This window comes from Macaca nemestrina, chromosome 6 (assembly GCF_043159975.1).
Source record: "Macaca nemestrina isolate mMacNem1 chromosome 6, mMacNem.hap1, whole genome shotgun sequence".
In the NCBI taxonomy this organism is placed as follows: Eukaryota; Metazoa; Chordata; class Mammalia; order Primates; family Cercopithecidae; genus Macaca; species Macaca nemestrina.
Genome location: NC_092130.1, coordinates 101,699,632 through 101,719,654, shown reverse-complemented (window position 1 = coordinate 101,719,654; position 20,023 = coordinate 101,699,632). Strand labels below are relative to the sequence as shown.

Below are 20,023 nucleotides of genomic sequence, written 5' to 3'. Positions count from 1 at the left end.
ACTCCTTTCCACAAAAAAAAAAGATAAAAAAAAAGTAGAACTTAAGTGAAGAGAAAGAGAAGTGTTCTTTTTTTAATTCCTAGTTTTTTCTTCTTCATTAATATGTGATGATTCTGAACAGCCATTCTTGTCCAGTTCTGAGTTTTAATATTTCCCCTAAGAACCAGAAATTATATGACCTTTGTGTTACAGTGTAAAATACTAACTGGGCAGGGTGCAGTGGGTCACATCTGTAATCCTAGCACTTTGGGAGGTCAATTTGGGCAGACAGCTTGAGCCCAGGAGCTGGAGACCAGCCTAGGAAACATGGTAAAACCCAGTCTCTACCAAAAAAAAATACAAAAAAATTAGCCAGGCATGGTGGCCCATGCCTATAGTTTCAACTGTCTAGGAGGCTGAGGTGGAAAGGTCACCTGAACCCAGGGAGGTTGAGGCTGCAGTGAGCTATGATTGCACCACTGCATCCCAGCCTGGATGACAGAGACCCCATCTCAAAACTGATTCTGCCTAATTCTTAATTAATATCAGAAAATCTGAAGTTGTTGTGTCCCTTTCAAAAAAGATAAAATGCACTGACAATATGCTTCCATTTTAAGAGTTCACAACATACTGGCTTTTGTCACTTTAAAAGGAATCTTTACTGTTAATATTAGCATCAAAGATCTTTAGTAAAAGACTTCTCTTTACGGGCCCTTTATGTTTGTTTCTAAGATCAGTTATAAAGCTCTCTGAAAATAAAGCCATTAGACTGAACTTGCAAACATTTTCATGATTACACTAATACCAGTACAGAGCTAATGTCACTCCATACAGGTGGGGGCTGGAGATGTTAACTCATTAATTAACAATATGCAAGTTATGTCAAAAAATACAAACAAAGCAATGTGATAACCTCAACCTTCTCCAATTAATGCTCAGTATTATTTATTGATAATGCATCCCTAAACACTCCAAAGTTACATTAGTTTCACACCTATATACTTCCTAAGTAGGCTTTAGAGAGCTCAGAGGCCAGAGATAAGAAGAAATGTCAAGAGACAAACCCAGACGCTTCCAAGAATTAATTCAACAGGGTATACTTACACACAAGATATTTCTGTGTCTCTGCAAAGTAATTTTTCAAATATTTGTAATATTCACTTCATTTATCTTACTAAAGGACCAGTGACTTTTCCTGTTGAGGACTAATTATTCGTTTGACTCTACCTACATAAGGTTCTACACTGAACTCCTGGGCTCAAGCTATCTGCCCATGTTGGCCTCCAAAAGTGCAAAAGGTAAATGCAAAAGGTAAGAAAGCAAGTAGGAAGGAAGGTTGCTCCTGACAGCTGATTTTTTTCCTCCTCTATAGACAGAACTACCAACCAAGAGCTAATGCCATTGAATAAAAGTGGGGGCTGGAGCTGTTAATTTGTTAATGAACAATATGCAGGAATACATGTCAATCAATTTTTTCATAAGAAACACCAAATTGGTATCTATCTTTTTAATACATGTGACTGCACTTTCCCCTGTCTTTACCCCACTGCATTTTGACAAGGCCATTAAACTGCAGTTTTCTTGTTGTTGTTGTTGTTGTTGTTGTTATTGTTTTGGAGCTAGGATGTGAGAGGTAAGAGAGGTTAATTGTGTTAATTTAGAGGATCTAGAAAAGAAGCAAATATATTTCTATACCCTCAACCAAAAAAGCAATCTACTGCTATCTGAGAACATCGTCTTTCACTGATTTATGGATAAGTGGGAGTGGAGTGGAAGAAGTCTGGCTTGCCGGATCAGCCCAACCAATCCTGGCTCTCCATGACACACTGAATGTCTCACACAAACTACCTTCACATTTGATAGACCAGAATAGCAGTTACTGGTATTCAGTAAGTGTTTGAAGTACCTGGATGAATTGCTAACAACATTTGCTTAAGATATCTTTCTTTCAGAGTGAGGTACCCAAACTTGGTCATCTATATAAATATTTTAAAATATTTCCAAATATCCATACAATTGCCTTTTAGAGGGTTCCCTCTGGACATATGGTACCATCTGTGTACTGCTTCAGTATTCTTAAATGTTGACATCCACTCACTAGGATCTAAACACAACTTAAATACACAGCGATTTAACCACTGAATGAGAATTGTCTTTACTCCAGCTAAGTTAGGTGCTAAAACCCCATTTTCATCCTACTTCTTCCCAGAAATATTCTTTTTTTTTTTTTTTTTTTTGAGATGGAGTCTGGCTCTGTCACCCAGGCTGGAGTGCAGTGGCCGGATCTCAGCTCACTGCAAGCTCCGCCTCCCGGGTTCACGCCATTCTCCTGCCTCAGCCTCCTGAGTAGCTGGGACTACAGGCGCCTGCCACCTCGCCCGGCTAGTTTTTTGTATTTTTTAGTAGAGACGGGGTTTCACCGTGTTAGCCAGGATGGTCTCGATTTCCTGACTTCGTGATCCACCCGTCTCGGCCTCCCAAAGTGCTGGGATTACAGGCTTGAGCCACCGTGCCCGGCCAGAAATATTCTTAAGTCATTGCAACTTCTGAACAGAGACAGCAATTTTAGGAAACAAGTTAGGATGAGTTAAAGAGCCAGGAAAAGTATACCACTGGCAGTAGTGATCAGCTCAGTAGAGTCAGGGGTACCTAACTTTAGAAAAATGACATTGCATTTGAGTAGCCCAGCAATTTCTCAGTGAGGCAGCTAGGAGGAGAGAATGTTACCTGCCCACTGGGGCTTTAAAAGACCATGCAGTGCATAATCTCTCCATTAGTTCTGGCCTTGCCATCCCTGATCCTTCTTCTATTACACACTCATCAGACAAGCCTGTGGTTATTTATTTCCCCTTCAAAGTTCTCTTTAATGCTCATTTTAACTGATTCTCTCTCTGAATCTGGATAAACGTAGAAGATGGAGGCTGCAAAAGGGAAAAGGAAAGTGAGATTCAAGTTGTATTTACAACTCTCAGATAAATAGTCCTGAGGTAAAAGAAGCAGCCTACTGGTAATAATTGTATAATTCAATTAATCATTACTCCCTGTCAACAAGTATCTTCTAGATGACCAAAAACTGACTATGAGACCAGTGATGCCCACTGTATTAGTCAGGATCCTCCAGAAAAACAGAACCAACGGGATGTGTACATATGTAGAAAGAGATTTATTATAAGGAATTGGCCCCCACAATTATGGAAACTGGCAAGTGCAAATATGCAGTGTGACCTGTCAGGCTCGAGAGACAGAGAGCCAATGGTATAGTTCCAGTCTAAAGGTCAACAGGCAGAGAAGCAGAACGGCCAATAGTACAGATGAAATTTAAAGGCCAGCAGGAAATCATCTGGGAGAGCGAATGGTGCTGATAAAATCTAAAGACAGTCTGCTATAGAATTCTCTCTTACGGGGAGAGGCAGGTCTTTTTGTTCTACTCAGGTCTTCAACTGATGAGGCCTACCCACATGATGGAGGGCAGTCTGCTTTACTCAGGTCCACTGACTTTAATGTTAATTTCATTCAAAAACACAGAAATATCCAGAATAATGTTTGACCAACTATCTGAACATTCGGTGACCCAGCCAAGTTAACACATAAAATGAACCATCATGCCCCCCTAATTTTGACACACCCATGTCTCCATTATCTCTCCAGGCATATCACTAAACTCTCCAAACAAACCAAAATCTATTCATGTAAAGTTTTAAAACTGCTTGCCATATAGCATACATGTAAAGAACTAGAAATGGTATTTTATAAGACCCAACAAAAATGAGGAGAATAAAATATTTTTAAAGATTGCTGCCTACATTTAAAAAAACCAAGATGACATATATCAAATCAAAGATCCTCTATTTCTTCATTGTTTTCTTATTTAAAATAGCTCATCATTTCTAAAATGTCTTCTTTAAAGTTGAAATGTCAATATTGGTATCTGGGGAGAATTTATTTAGAAACCTGTTTCATAATTATTTAGAATTTACTTAGAAATCTAATTCCAGTTGCAAAACAACAAATTAAAAAAAAAAAAAAAAAAAAAACTCTGAGAAAGTGCCTTTTCAGGTATCTTAATTTCTTTATCTGATAAAGTCAGTTTCTCTCATATAGTTAAATTTCAAAAGGTTTATTTTGATAGGATAAAAGAAAACAATGAAAGAAGCAACATTCATCAATTTATAAAAGAGTATTAATTAAAATTTACTACAGATGTTCAAACACTGGGATTACATTACCTTTTACTGTAGACAAAAGTGGGGATATAAAAGAAAGTTAAAGGAGGTATCTATTTTTCCAATGAAAGTTTTAAAAAAATAAACAAATATCCAATACTTCACTTATCCTTCTTAACGTAATTTTACAACAAGCCCATACTCAGCAGATGGCTACTTTACTATCTGATGATAAAGTTTAACTCTTCAAGTCCTTTAAGGCGATTGTTCCAAGCTGACTGAATATTAGAAATTAATTGGAAGGTTTTTGAAAACTGAACATTCCCAGGTTCCACCCAAGTATGGGTCTGAGCATCCATATATTTAAAAAGCTACCCAAATGGGTCTGATAATCAAACCTTTTAAACCATGTTCTGAGGTATAATACAGTTCCTGGGACAATAATCACATAGCAAATGTGTCTGAAATAAACGGAAAGAAAAATAATTATTATCTCCTATTTCACACTTACTGAAGCCAGAGGAAATAAATGTTATGTTTTCTGATCTCAGAAGTTACAAAATTAATTTTTAAGTGAGTTATTAGAAGCCAGATATAGAGCTCTCAATTTCAAGGAAAGATATTTGGTGTTAAATGTTTTGGTTTTTATCAGAGATCATTTATTTGATACACTTTCCTAGGTATGATATTAAGTAGACCTTCATATTAACTTTTGGGAAATGCTGTCAGTTTCTGCTACTACAATGTATGTATCTTCCCTTCCCTTCCTTATCTCTAGTTAGCTAACTTATTTATACCAGGGTGCTAACAGATTCATTCCTTACTTTTCCCCATGACATTTACTTTAAAAAAATATATATATATATATACTTGAGATCTTTCTAACTTTTTGATGTGGGTGTTCAGTGCTATAAATCTCTCTCTTAACACTGCCTTACCTGTGTTCCAAAGATTCTGGTAAGTTGTGTCTTCGTTCGCATTAATTTCAAAGAACTTCTTGATATCTGCCTTAATTTCATTATTTACCCAAAAGTCCTTCAGGAGAAAGTTGTTTAATTTCTGTGTAATTGTACGGTTTTGAGCAATTTTCTTGGCCTTGACTTCTATTTTTATTGCGCTGTGGTCCAAGAGTGTGGTTGGTATCATTTCAGTTTTTTGAGTTTCCTGAAAATTGTTTCATGTCCGATTGCAGGGTCAATTTTAGAGTATGTGCCATGTGGCAATGAAAAGAATGTATATGCTGTTGTCTTCCAGTGGAGAGTTCTGTAGATGTCTACTAGGTCCATTTGGTCAAGTGTTGAGTTCAGGTCCTGAATCTCTTTGTTAATTTTCTGCCTCAATAATCTGTCTTATACTGTTGGTGTGGTGTTGAAGTCTCCCAATATTATTGTGTGGGAGTCTAAGCCTCTTCTTAGGTCTCTAAGAACTTGCTCTATGAATATGGGTGCACCTGAGTTGGGTGCATACAGATATAAAACAGTTGGGTCTTCTTGTTGAATGGAATCCTTTACCATTATGTAGTGCCCTTCTTTTTCTTGCTATGGACTAGGGAAGGGAATGCCCCTCTTTGTCTTTTCTGATCTTTGTTTCTAAAAGGCTGTTTTGTTTAAAATTAGGACTGCATCACCTGCTTTTTTCTGTTTTCTATTTGCTTGGTGGATTTTTCTCCAACCTTTTATTTTGAGCCTATGGGTATCACTGTATGTGAGATGGGTCTCTTGAAGACAGCTTATCTCTGGGTCATACCTCTTTATTCAGCTTGACACTCTGTGCCTTTTAATGGGGACATTTAGTTCATTTATATTGAAGGTTAGTATTGATATGTGTGGATTTGATCCTGCCATCATGTTGTTAGCTGGTTATCATGCAGATTTGTTTGTATGGTTGCTTTATACTGTCACTGGTCTGTGTACTTAAGTGTGTTTGTGTTGTGGCTGGTAACAATCTTTACTTTTCATATTTAGTGCTTCTTAGGAGCTCTTGTAAGGAAGTTCTAGTGGTAATGAATCCCCTGAGCATTTGCTTGTCTCAAAAGGATCTTATTTCTCAAATTAACAACCAAACATCACAACTAGAAGAACTGGAGAAGCAAGAGCAAAGCAACCTCAAAGCTAGCAGAAGACAAGAAATATCCAAAAATCAGAGCTGAACTGAAGGAGACAGAGACACAAAAACCATACCAAAGATCAACAAATCCAGGAGTTGGTTCTTTGGAAAAAATTAATAGGACAGACAGAATTCTAGGTAGACTAATAAAGAAGAAAAGAGAATATCCAAATAAACATAATTAGAAATGGCAAAGAAGATGTTACCACTGACCCCACAGAAATGCAAATAGCCATCAGAGACAACTATCAACACCTCTATGCACATAAATCTAAAATTCTAGAAGAAATGGATAAATTCCTGGACACATACATCCTCCCAAAACTAAATCAGGAAGAAATTGAATACTTAAATAGACCAATAAAGAGTGCTGACATTAAATCAGTAATAAACAGCCTACCAACTAAAAAAAGCCCAGGACCAGAGAGATTCACAGCTGAATTACAACAGATGTACAAAGAAGAGTTGGTGCCATTCCTACTGAAGTTATTACAAAAAATTGAGGAGGAGAGACTCATCCCCAACTCATTCTATGAGGCCACCATAATCCTGATACTAAAACCTGGCAGAGCCACAACAAATAAAGAAAACTTCAGGTTAATATCCTTGATGAACATAGATGCTCATCAAAATTCTCAACAAAATACTAACAAACCAAAAGTGAATTAGCACAACAAAAAGCTAATTCACCAGGATAAAGTAGGCCTTATCTCTGGAATGCTTCAACATATTCAAATCAATAAATGTGACTCACCACATAAACAGAAATAAAGACAAAAACCACATGAGTATCCCAACAGATGCAGAAAAGGCTTTCAATCAAATTCAAATCATTTCATGTTAAAAACTTTCAATAAACTAGGCATTGAAGGAACATACTTCAAAATAATAAGAGCCACCTATGACAAAGCCGCAGTCACCATCAAACTTCATACTGAATGAGCAAAACTTGGAAGCATTCCCCTTGAAAACCAGAACAAGATAAGGATGCCCTCTCTCACCACTCCTATTCAACATAGTATTGGAAGTCCTGGCCAGAACAGTCAGGTAAGAGAAAGAAATAAAAGGCATCCAAATAAAAAAAGAGGAAGTCAAACTAATCTCTGTTGGCAGATGACATTATTCTATATCTAGAAAACCCCACAGTCTCTGCCCAAAAGCTCCTTGAGCTGATAAGCAACTTCAGCAAAGTTTCAGAATACAAAATTGATGTACAAAAATCAGTAGCATTTCTATACACCAAGAGCAACACCAAACTGACAGTCAAAAGTAACACAGTCCCATTCATAATTGGTAAAACAACAACAACAAAACAAAAACAAAAACAAACAAAAAACCAGGAATTCAGCTAACTAGGAAGGTGAAAGATCTCTACAATGAGAATTACAAAACACTGCTCAAAGAAATCATATATGACCCAAATAGAAGAACATTCCATACTCATGAATAGGAAGACTCAATATTGTTAAAACGGCCGTATCACCCAAATCAATTTACAGATTCAATGCTATGACATCCTTCACAGAACCAGAAAAAACTATTCTAAAATTCATATGGAACCAGAAAAGAGCCCGAATAGCCAAGGCAATTCTAAGCAAAAAGAAAAAGCAGGAGGAATCACATTGCCTGTCTTCAAACTGTAAAAAGCTACCATAACCAAATCAGCATGGTACTGGTACAAAAATAGAAACATAAACCAATGGAACAGAAGAGAAAGCCCAGAAATACAGCTACACACCTATGACAATCTGATCTTTGGCAAAGCTGACAAAAACGAGCAATGGGGAAAGAATTCCTCATTCAATAAATGGTGCTGGGATAACTGGCTAGTATATACAGAAGGTTGAAACTGAACCCCTTTCTTATACCTTATATAAAAATCAACTCAAGATGGATTAAAGATCTAAATATAAAACCTAAAACTATAAAACCCTGGAAGATAACCTAGGAAATACTATTTTGGACATAGGAACTGGCAAAGATTTGGTGATGAAAATTCCAAAAGCAACCACAAGAAAAACAAAAACTGACAAATGGGACCTAATTAAACCAAACAGCTTCTGCACAGCAAAAGAAACTATCAACAGAGTAAATAGGCAACCTACAGAATGGTACAAAACGTTTGACAGGCAACCTACAGAATGGGAGAAAATGTTTGCAAACTATACATCTGACAAAGGTCTAATATACAGAATCTACAAGAAACTTACACAAATGTATAAACAAAAAACACCTCCATTAAAAAGTGGGCAATAGCCGGGCACAGTGGCTCACGCCTGTAATCCCAGCACTTTGGGAGGCCGAGGCAGGCAGATCACCTGAGATCAAAAGTTCAAGACCAGCCTAATTAACACGTAGAAACTCCATCTCTACTAAAAATACAAAAAAATTAGCCAAGCATGGTGGCGCATGCCTGTAATCCCAGCTACTCGGAAGGCAGAGGCAGGAGAATTCTTTGAACCTGGGAGGCAGAGATTGCGGTGAGCTGAGATTGTGCCATTGCACGCCAGACTGTGCAACAAGAGCAAAACTCCATCTCAAAAAAAAAAAAAAAAAAAAAGTGGGCAAAATACATGAACAGACACTTTTCAAAAGAAGACATATATGTGGTCAACAAGCATACGAAAAAATGCTCAATGTCACTAATTATTCAGGAAATGCAAATCAATGAGATACCAGCTCACACCAGTCAAAATGGCTATTAAAAGTTAAAGAATAACAGGCCAGGTGCAATGGCTTATGCTAGTAATCACAGCACTTTGGGAGGTCAAAGTGGGCAGATCGCTTGTGGTCAGGAGTTTGAGACCAGCCTGGCCAACATAGCAAAACCCTGTCTCTGCTAAAAATACAAAAATTACCCAGGCATGGTGGCACGTGGTAGAATACTATGCAGTCATAAAAAAGAATGAGATTATGTCTTTGCAGCAACATGGATGGAACTGGAGGCCATTATCCTTAGCAAATTAATGCAGAAACAGAAAACCAAGTAATGCATATTCTCACTTATAAGTAGGAGCTAAATCATGAGAACACATGGACAGAAGGAGGGGAAACACAGATACTGGAGCTTGCTTGAGGGAGAATGATGGGAGAAGGAAAAGGTTCAGAAAAAAAAAAACTGTCAGGTACTATGCTTAGTACGCAGGTGATAATAATCTGTACACCAAAAAAATTTGATTGTCAGAAATCTACATGCAGTTTGAAATGACATAAATGTCAAAATCATATTTTAAAAGACAAAAAAAAGTAAAAATTATTAGTATGTGTGTGTGTGCGCGTGCGCATACACATACATACACACACAAGACAACAGAAGTGTCTTTTCAGTGGCCTATATCTCAAATTATACCATACAGGCTATATCTTCTTCACAAGTTTAAGAATAATCCCTAATATAAAATGGAGATGAAACTCATAATTATTACATCCTATTTTAACCTCTATTCCTCTCATATCTGCATCTCTACTAAAGGGCGAAAAACATAAGAGGTATAAGAGTAGACAAAAGAAAACACAGTTCACTTTTGAACAACACAGGCTTGAACTGTGTGGGTTCACTTACACATGAATTTTTTTCAACCCCTGCCACCCCCGGGAAAGCAAAACCAACCCCTCCTCTTTCTCTCTTTTTCTTCCCCAGTCTACTCAACGTGAAGATGATAGGATGAAGATCTTTATGATGACCCCCTTGCACTTAATGAATAGTAAATATATTTTCTCTTCTTTATCATCTTAACATTTTCTTTTCTCTATCTTACTGTGTTGTAACAATGCAGTATATAATACATATAAAAGACAAAATACGTATTGACTATCAGTAAGGCTTCCAGTCAACAGTAGGCTATTAGTAGTTTAGTTTTGGGAGAGTCAAAAGTTGTATGTGGATTTCTGACTGCACAAAGGGTCAGCATCCCTAACTCCCAAATTGTTCAAGGGTCAACTGTATTTTAAATCCTCCCTCCTAAAACAATTGTTTTCATCAAAGTTTCAGCAAAGAAATAGAATGACTGGTTAAGAAAGAGGTAAAAATTAATAAGAAAAGAGGAAAGAAGCAAAATAATAGACAAAAAGAATAAGAATTAGCAATTTGCCACTCTGATAGCATTTCCAATTTTTAATGAGTGTGTATTCAATCAACACACTACACACCTGTAATATTGTATCCTCGCTAAGAATAGGCATCATCCTATTTTTACTCATTTGCTCTTGCAGATCCTCTTTGAGCTTAAATCCAAGTTGAATCTCAGGAGAAGGCATGCCTAGAATGAAACATAATCATAAAACGTTGGCAACAGTTTTATTGCTCTGCTTGGCAATGGCCCAAGAATTTATAGGCATGCAAAATGTCATTAAGAATCATCTAGAATATCATAATTTCTTTTTTTATTTCTTCTTAAAAAAAGGGGGATATATGTGCAGAACGTGCAGGTATATGTGTGCCACACATAGGTATATGTGTGCCATGGTGGTTTGCTGCACCTATTGATGCATCCTCTAAGTTCCCTCCCCTCACCCCTCAACCCCCAACAGGTCCAGGTGTGTGTGTGTGTGTTCCCCTCTCTGTGTCCATGTGTTCTCAATGTTCAACTCCCACTTATGAATGAGAACATGCAGTGTTTGGTTTTCTGTTCCTGTGTTAGTTTGCTGAGGATGATGGTTCCCAGCTTCATCCATGTCCCTGCAAAGGACTGAGATTGTGGCTGCATAGTATTTCATGGTGTATATGTACCACATTTTCTTTATCCAGTCTATCATTGATGGGCATTTGGGTTGGTTCCAGGTCTTTGCTATTGTAAATAGTGCTGCAGTAAACATACATGTGCATGTGTCTTTATAGTAGAATGATTCATAATCCTTTGGGTTTACACCCAGTAATGGAATTGCTGGGTCAAATGGTATTTCTGGTTCTAGATCCTTGAGGAATCGCTGTACTATCTTCCACAATGGTTGAACTAATATACATTCCCACCAACAGTGTAAAAGCATTCCTATTTCTTCACAGCCTTGCCAGCATCTATTGTTTCCTGACTTTTTAATAATTACCATTCCGACAGGCATGAGATGGTATCTCCTTGCGGTTTTAATTTGCATTTCTCTGATGATCAGTGATGTTGAGCTTGTTTTATATGTTTATAGTATATCATAATTTCTTAACTGCCACTTTTATCTGTTAATATTTTTTAATTATTAAGAGGAAACACATATACTACATTGAATGAAATAATACTTGATATTTCTTTGTCTCAGGATGAATAAAGGCAATCAATACGCATAGAAAGTACATAGATAACTTTCCAAGTTCATAGAAAAATATCCAAAGAAATACTAGATTTTTGGTTTTTGAACATCTGAAGCAACAACGGAAAGGAAAGGAATATAGAAATATACCCCCATATAGATCACAAGATGAGAATGGATTCAAGGAAATCCAAACAGTAGTAAACAGCTTGTTATAGACCGAATGCCTGTGCACACCTGCCCCAGCCAAATTCATATGCTGATGCCCTACCCGCCAATGTGATGATAATAGAAGGTAAGATCTTTGGGAGGTAGTTGGGTTTAGATGAGGTATTGAGGGTGAAGCCCTCATAATCCCTCCTGGAATTAATATCCTTATAAAAAGAGAGAAAAACCAGACCTCTCTCTCCCTGAGCACAAAGAGGAGGTCATGTGAGCACACAGCAATGTAGCAGCCATCCGCACAATCCAGGAAGAGGGTCCTCACCAAGAACCAAATCTGCCAGCACCTTGATTTTGGATTTCTCATCCTCCAGAACTGTGAAAACTACATGTCTGTAGATCGAACTATCCAGTTTATAGTATTTTGTTATAGCAGCCCAAGTTGACTAAGACACAGCTCATCACACAACACAGGAAAAGGAAGAGATCTCTCAGAAATAACTATCTATCTATCTATCTATCTATCTATCTATCTATCTATCTATCTACACATACATTTCTTCCATTAGAATTCCAGAAAACCACCCAGTTCAGAGAAAAACCCACTAACAAAAGTTGGAAGAAGGTAAATCAGAAGAACACTGTGATTAATGTCATACTGCATTGAGCTTGCTGTTTGTACCAAAGAAACTTAGGATGAATGCTGTGGCCAATTACTCTGTATGACAGGATATCTTCCCTACCATATATAGAAATATATTATACTAAAGTTAAGGATAATAAAATAATGTAGTGACAAAACAGTCACAGAAATAGTCAAACAGGTCAATGAAACAAAACAATAAGTAGAAAATGGACATACATACATATATATATATGGAAATTTAATATATGGCAATGGTATTTTAAACCATGGCAACAAGATGGATTATTCAATAAATGATATTGGGAAAATTGGTTAACCATTTCAAAAAAATAAAGTTTGAACCCTACCTTTCTCATATGCCAAAATACTCCAAATGTTAAAAATATAAAAGCTATAAATATAATCAATGGAAATAAAGATTAAAAATATCTCTTTATGGTTTTGAGATCACTGAAGTATTTCTAAGTCTGATAGAGAAAGAACAAACCCTAAAAGAGAAGACCAACAGCTTTTACTACACAAAAACTTAAAATTTCTTCACTGCAAAATATATCATGAATAATATTAAAAGATAACCAGAAAACTGGGTAAAACTATTCACAATATATATGACAAAGATTTGCTATCTTTAATACATAAAATGCTCTTATAAATCAATAATAAAATGAAAATAATTTGGAGACAGATGCAGGCAATTCACACACACAAAAAATTATGAATTATCAATATTAAAATAGGCCTAACACTGGTATTCTTTGAAAATGCAAAACTAAATCAGATACTTTTTATTTGACACAGACTGAATTATGTCCTGTATTGATTGTAGGGAGAAGGAGACATCTTTTTAGGGGGAAATATATGTCAAGAGCTGAGCACAAAGTTTTAGATAGTTATTCTAAGGAAATAATCAGAAAAGCAGGCAAAGGTATAACTATTAATATATTCATATTTTGTAATAGTATTGAAAAACATTAAATATCACTAATTCATTAAATAAGGTACATTCATACAATGGAATTGTTGGGAATAGGCCCACCAAAATCTGGCCATAAACTGGCCCCAAACCTGGCCATAAACAAAATCTCTGCAGCACTGTGACATGTTCATGATGGCCAAAACACCCATGCTGGAAGGTTGTGGGTTTACCGGAATGAGGGCAAGGAACACGTGGCCCACCCAGGGCAGAAAACTGCTTAAAGGCGTTCTTAAACCACAAACGACAGCATGAGCAATCTGTGCCTTAAGGACATGCTCCTGCTGCAGATAACTAGGCCAACCCATCCCTTTATTTCAGCCCATCCCTTCATTTCCCATAAGGGATACTTTTAGTTAATCTAACATCTATAGAAGCAATGCTAATGACTGGCTTGCTGTTAATAAATATGTGGGTAAATCTCTGTTCAGGGCTCTCAGCTCTGAAGGCTGTGAGACCCCTGATTTTCCACTTCACACCTCTATATTTCTGTGTGTGTGTCTTTAATTCCTCTAGTGCTGCTGGGTCAGGGTCTCCCTGACCAAGCTGGTCTTGGCAGGAATAATACGTAGCAATGTAAAAGGATGAGGTAGACTCCAACATGGACCTAGTACCTCTTTTGTATACCAGCAGGTGGAGAGACTCCGTTGATCGCCATGGTCAACAAAATCCCTAAGGACTTTTTGTTGACCAAGGAGTCAATACTAAGAACAATGACCATATTAATTTGAAGGCAGCAGGCAGGATGGTCATGTGGTACAGTTTAGGATTAGGAGTCATACACCACTTAGTAAACTAATGAAAGCCTATTGTGAATGACAGGGTTTGTCAATGAGACAGATTAGATTCCAATTTGACAGGCAACCAATGACACAAGCACAAATGTGGATGAAGATAAAACTGATGTGTTCCAAGAGGAGATAGGAGGTGTCTACTTAAAAGAAAACCTAAGACTCCGACATGTGGTTTCAGGTGAGACCTAGCATACTGACAGCTATGGTGGCTATGGTGAGAAAGGTGGAGGAGGCCTTCTGCTTGAGAAGGGTAGAGGGAAAAGTAAAGGGGACTTTGTCTTACACCTTAGGTATGCACTCAGCCACAATGCATAGAGCACCAAGGAGGCTTTTGAGATCACTGATTTGAGAAGACCTTGAACAGCATTTCTGGACCTGCCCTGGGCCAGAGGGGAGCCCAGTGCCCTGAAGGGTGGGTTCCGGACCTGACAGCATTCACCACAAGCTGACTGAAGAGCCCTAGGGCATTAAGTGAACACTGGCAGTAGCCTGGCAGTATTCTGCCTTGGACCTATAGTAGTGGTGGCCATGGGGTTGAGGCTCTTCCACCCATGGAAAGGGGAAGGAAGAGTGGGAAGGACTGTGTCTCTTGGTTTGAATGCCAGCTCAGCCACAGTAGAATAGAATACCAGGTAAATTTCTAAGGGTTTTTATTCCAGTCTCTGGCTCCCAGACAGCATCTCTAGACCTGCGTGAGGATTAGGGGAGCTCACTGCACTGAAGGGAAGGACACAAGCCTGGCTGGTTTTGCTACCTGCTGATTGTAGAGCTGTAGTGAACATAGGTGGTAGCCAGGTAATGGCTACAGCAGGCCTTGGACAAGACTCAGTACCCTGCTGGGTTCAGGTCTGAACCAGTGGTGGTGGCTACGGGAGTACTTTAGGTCTATCCCAGTGGTGGACAGTATTACCCTGATATCACAGAATGGGAGAAAATATTTGCAAACTATCCATGTGACAAGGAATTAATAACCAGAATACCTAAGGAGTTCAAACAACTCTATAGGAAAAAAATACAATAATTGGATTTTAAAATGGGCAAAAGATCTGAACAAACATGTCTCAAAAGAAGACATACAAATGATAAACAGATATATGAAAAGGTAGTCAACATCATGGATCATCAGAGAAATACAAATCAAAACTACAATGAAATATCATCTCACTCCAGTTAAAAATGGCCTTTATGCAAACAACAGGCAATAACAAATGCTGGTGAAGATGTGGAGAAAAGTGAACCATCATACACTGTTGGTGGGAATGTAAATTAGTACAATCACTGTGGAAAACACTTTGGCAATCCCTCACAAAAACAGAAATATAGCTACCATACAATCCAGCAATCCCACTCCTAGGTATCTGGGATTTTCCTTTCCAAAAGAAAGAAAATCGGTATATTAAAGAGATATCTGAACTCCCATGTTTATTTTAGCACTATTCACAAGAACCAAGATTTGCAAGCAACCTACGTGTCCATCAGCAGATAAATGGATAAAGGAAATGTGATATATATACACAGTAGAGTACTATTCAGCCATGAAAAAGAATGAGATTCTATCATTTGCAACGTGGATGGAACTGCAGGTCACAAGTGAAATAAGCCAGGAACAAAAACACAAACTTCACATATTCTCACTTATTTGTGGGAACCAAAAATCACAACAATTGAACTCATGGAGATAAGAAGTAGAAGGATGGTTACCAGAGGCTGGGAAAAATATTGGGGGCTGAGGAGGATGTAGGGATGGTTAATGGGTACAAAAAAAATAGAAAGAATGAATAAGACCTACTGTTTGCTAGCACAACAGAGTGAGTAGAGTCAAAATTAATTAATTGTACATTGTAAAATAATAAAAGAATATAATTGGATTGTTTGAAATATAAAGGATAAATGCTTAAAGTGATGGATACCCCATTTACCCTGATGTGATTATCATGCCTAAATATCTCATATACCCCATAAATATATAACCTACTATGTACCCACAAACTTAAAAATTAAAAATTAAAAAAAGAAAGAAAACCTGGTACTTTACTCCATAACTCTATTTTTACAGACCAGAAATACATTCTCAGTTAGAAAACAATTTCATTCTACCATATCCTAATATAGCATAGTTTTCTCTAGTGTTTCATTTTCCCTTCTCTATTCCTTTACTGCAGGGGTCCCCTATCTCTGGACCATGGACCAGAACCATCCGTGGCCTGTTATGAATCAGGCTACACGGTAGAAGGTAAGCAGCAGGCGAGCCACCATTATTACCTGAGCTCCACCTCCTATCTCATCAGTAGTAGCATTAGATTCTCATAGGAGTGCAAACCCTACTGTTAACTGCACATGGGCGGGATCCAGGTTGCAGACTCTTTATAAGACTCTAATGCCTGATGACCTGAGATGGAGCAGTTTCATCCTAAAACCATACCCCCAACCACCATCCTTGGAAAAATTATCTTCCATGAAATTGGGCCCTGGTGCCAAAAAGGTTGGAGACCATTGCTTTACTGTACATAAAGTAACTAGTGTATGTACACAAACATATTGCATTCTTTTGTTTTACTATATGGCCAGTGAAAGGTTTTGACTGACATCAAATGAAGTTAGGAGGGAAAAAAACACTGGCTATGTGAAAATACCCACTTTCTCCATTAGTAGCATGCTCACTCAGCTCTTACCTTTATAATGCAGTAAGTTATTTTGCTCTATTTTAACACACACACACACAAAAAAAAAAACATAAAAATCCTTGCATGCCTTGTTTGACTGGAGAATTTTAGTGTTTTTCATTTATCTTTGCAAAACCAAGGACAATTTTATAACTTTTTTTGTATGTAGATGTTGAATGTAGAGCAATCTGTCATTTAGTAGAAATAAATGAGTCTAAAAAATGATTGCTAGTTTTCCTTTTGAATCATGGATCTTGTGCTTAAATAAACTTCATTGGGAGTAGAATTATAGGGAAGAGTAAGGAACATGACCTTTCATTTTCTACATGATATACTTTTATATTTTAATATTTTTAATAACCAGCGACATAGTAAAGATTTATCCATTTGGAAAAGAAAAAAAAATTAAACTTGGTTGGAATATTGAAACAGACCTCTAACTCCTTTCTAGTGGTACTTTATACATCATAAGAAGGCATCCTGGAGATCAGTATTATACACTGTCCCTTCCAATTACATGTGAGAAAACGCACTCCAAGATGAAACTGTAACTTCCCACCTAGGTATCAGGTGAGATGATGTACAGTGAAAAGACTGTGAACCATAAATACACAAAAGTTAGAAGACCTTTGTGGATGTTTAGGAATTTTGTTTTTCTATTTCACACTTATTTCCACACATCCTCCAAAAAAAGATTTTTTTAAAGGCTCACAGGAAGAAACTATAAAGAGAAACAACCTATCATTTAAACAACTACCACAGAATTGGTCTTTCTGAACAAGGACTATCGGTGATAGATTTTTCTAGAAATGTTTAAATCAACCTAGAAGTGGCCTCAGGAAGTTTAGTGAATTGGTAGAAGAAAGGCACGTTTACAATACATATTTACTAAGGATGTGTGTGCCCTAATTTTAATCTAGAAAAATAAGACTGGTTATTAAAAAGCATTATTTACTTTTACAAATAGACAGGTTCTAGGGTTAGGCTAGAGATTTGGAAAAGAAAAAAGGTTATATGGGTGGCACTTCAATACCTCCGTTGCCCTTTCTAGGAATCTTTAGCATCTTGTGGAAGTTATGATCCCCAATGCTGTCCCTAGTCTAACAGGCCCTAATAAACTAAGTCTGTTAAAATTAAGGAACAAGACTAAGGATGAAAAGAGGAGTTAATGAAATGGTAATCAGCAGGTCCTTGAATAACTTCATTTCAACATTGATTTTAAAAAATCAACTCACGCCTGTAAACCCAGCATTTTGAAAGGCCGAGGTGGGCGGATCACGAGGTCAGGAGTTCGAGACCAGCCTGGCCAATATGGTGAAACCCCATCTCTACTAAAAATACAAAATTCAGCCGAGTCTGGTGGTGCGCACACATAGTCCCAGTTACTCGTGAGGCTGAGGCAGAAGAATCACTTGAACCGAGGAGGCAAAGGTTACAGTGAGCCGAGATCATGCCACTGTACTCCAGCCTGAGCAACAGAGCGAGACTCCGTCTCAAAAAAAAACATCAATTCCCAGCATGGGCCACTGTCTGTGGAATTTGTATGTTCTCCCCATGTTTGCATGGGTTTCCTGCAGGTCCTCCAGTTTCTTCCCACATCCCAAAGATGTGCCTATTAGGTTCAGTGGCATGTCTAAATGGTCCCAATACAAGTGTGTGTATGTGTGTCTGTGTGTGTGTGTGTGAGTGTGTGTGTGTGTGTGTGCGTGCGTGCATTCTTCAATGGAGTGGCCTCCAGTCCAGGGTTGACTCCTGCCTTGAGCCCTGAGCTGCCAGGATAGGCTTCGGTGACACTCAACCCTGAAGTGGAATAACTGGGTAAACAATTACGTTACTCGTTTGTATTAATCTTTCTTAAATGTATATATAGCTCACATTTATTTCAATGTTTACTATCAGAAGTGTGTTGGTATTTATTTAGGTTCAGTGATGTTCTTGTGACCAGAAATATGTTATAGAAGCTTAACGGTTATTTATAACAATTAGCTTATGGTAAAATTGGTTTCCTTATAATTTATTTTGCTTAACGTCTCAGTTTCCAAGAACCTATCAATGACATTAAATGAGGACTTACTGGGAAACTAAAGGGACTACTTAATGAAAAGAATCATTCTCACCTTCGCACATTCCTCTTGTATCAGGATGCAGACTGAACTCAGATTTAAGAGCTGTGTCTTGATCAAACAGCAACCTTTCAAATACCAAAAGGGAAGACACAAGTTGTTAATGTATCTTAAACAAAGACTACATTTTAACCATCATTTGTATTATACCAAAGCTTGCTAAAATTCTTAGTTATACCACTATTAATGTTTCTATTTCAAAGTGTTATTTCAGAAATGTACAATTTGATTGAAAACACACCCAAGATGAAAAATAAAGACTCATGTATATAGTCATGTTAATTTTACAAATATTCTGTTATTATTTTTTAATATTTGGGGGTAAGGGACAAATATCACTGTCTCTAGTCTAATAAACCTTAATAACTTTTTGAAAAGAGATAAAACGAGATCATTTGAGGGACTAGTGTTCGTGGCTTTTTTTCCTTCACATTTCTCTATACCAGAGAACCTGAGATTAATATTCCAGGATTACATCTGAGTATATGTTTTCATAGTATGCACTGACAGAATTCCTTTATTTATTTATTTTGAGACATGGTCTCTCTCTGTCACCCAAGCTGTAGTGCAGTGGCATGACCTTGGCTCACTTCAAACTCTGGGCTCAAGAGATCCTCCGGCCTCAGCCTCCCAAGTAGCTGGGACTACAGGTGTGCACCACCATGCCTGGCTATTTTTTTAATATATTTTTTTGTAGAGCCAGGGTCTTATCATGTTGCCCAGGCTGGTCTTGAACTCCTGAGCTTAAATGATCCTGCCTTGACCTCCCAAAGTGCTGGGATTACAGGAATGAGCCACCATACCTGGCCCAGATTCCTTTAATTTTTGGGTTTACTTCTTACTATGTTCAAGGGAACATCACAGTAACAAAGAGAGAAGACACACAGTCCTTGCCCCCAGGAAGCTCCAAATCTAGTAAGGGATACAGAGCTATGAAAATAAGCATGATATGCCATGAGTATGCTATTAGGCAAACTAAAATATTTATCTTTTCTATTTAAATGGGCAGAAAATGGACAAAAGACTTGAATAGACATTTCTGCAAAGAGGAAATACAAATAGCCAACAAGTACATGAAAAGATGTTCATCATCACTAATTGTTGGGGAAATGCAAATCAAAACCACGAGATACTACTTCATACTCAAGATGGCTGTTTATGAAAAATGAAAAATTA

The 20,023-nt window shown here is 37.5% G+C and overlaps 1 protein-coding gene across 4 annotated transcripts in view; it reads right to left on the bottom strand.

The window, feature by feature from the left end:
• The window catches only part of LOC105475134 (ankyrin repeat domain 31), a 162,312-nt gene that overhangs the window by 136,870 nt on the left and 5,419 nt on the right, over positions 1-20,023 (bottom strand). For 3 of the 4 annotated variants that reach the window (XM_011730158.3, XM_011730155.3, XM_011730157.3), the window contains exons 2-3: positions 18,842-18,915; positions 10,398-10,507 (exon numbers count right to left, since the gene is read on the bottom strand). In XM_011730158.3, the coding sequence (XP_011728460.2) occupies positions 10,398-10,507; positions 18,842-18,915 (184 nt within the window). Of the gene's footprint in view, positions 1-10,397; positions 10,508-18,841; positions 18,916-20,023 lie in introns of those variants that run through there. The other variant, XM_011730160.3, reaches the window with a different exon arrangement.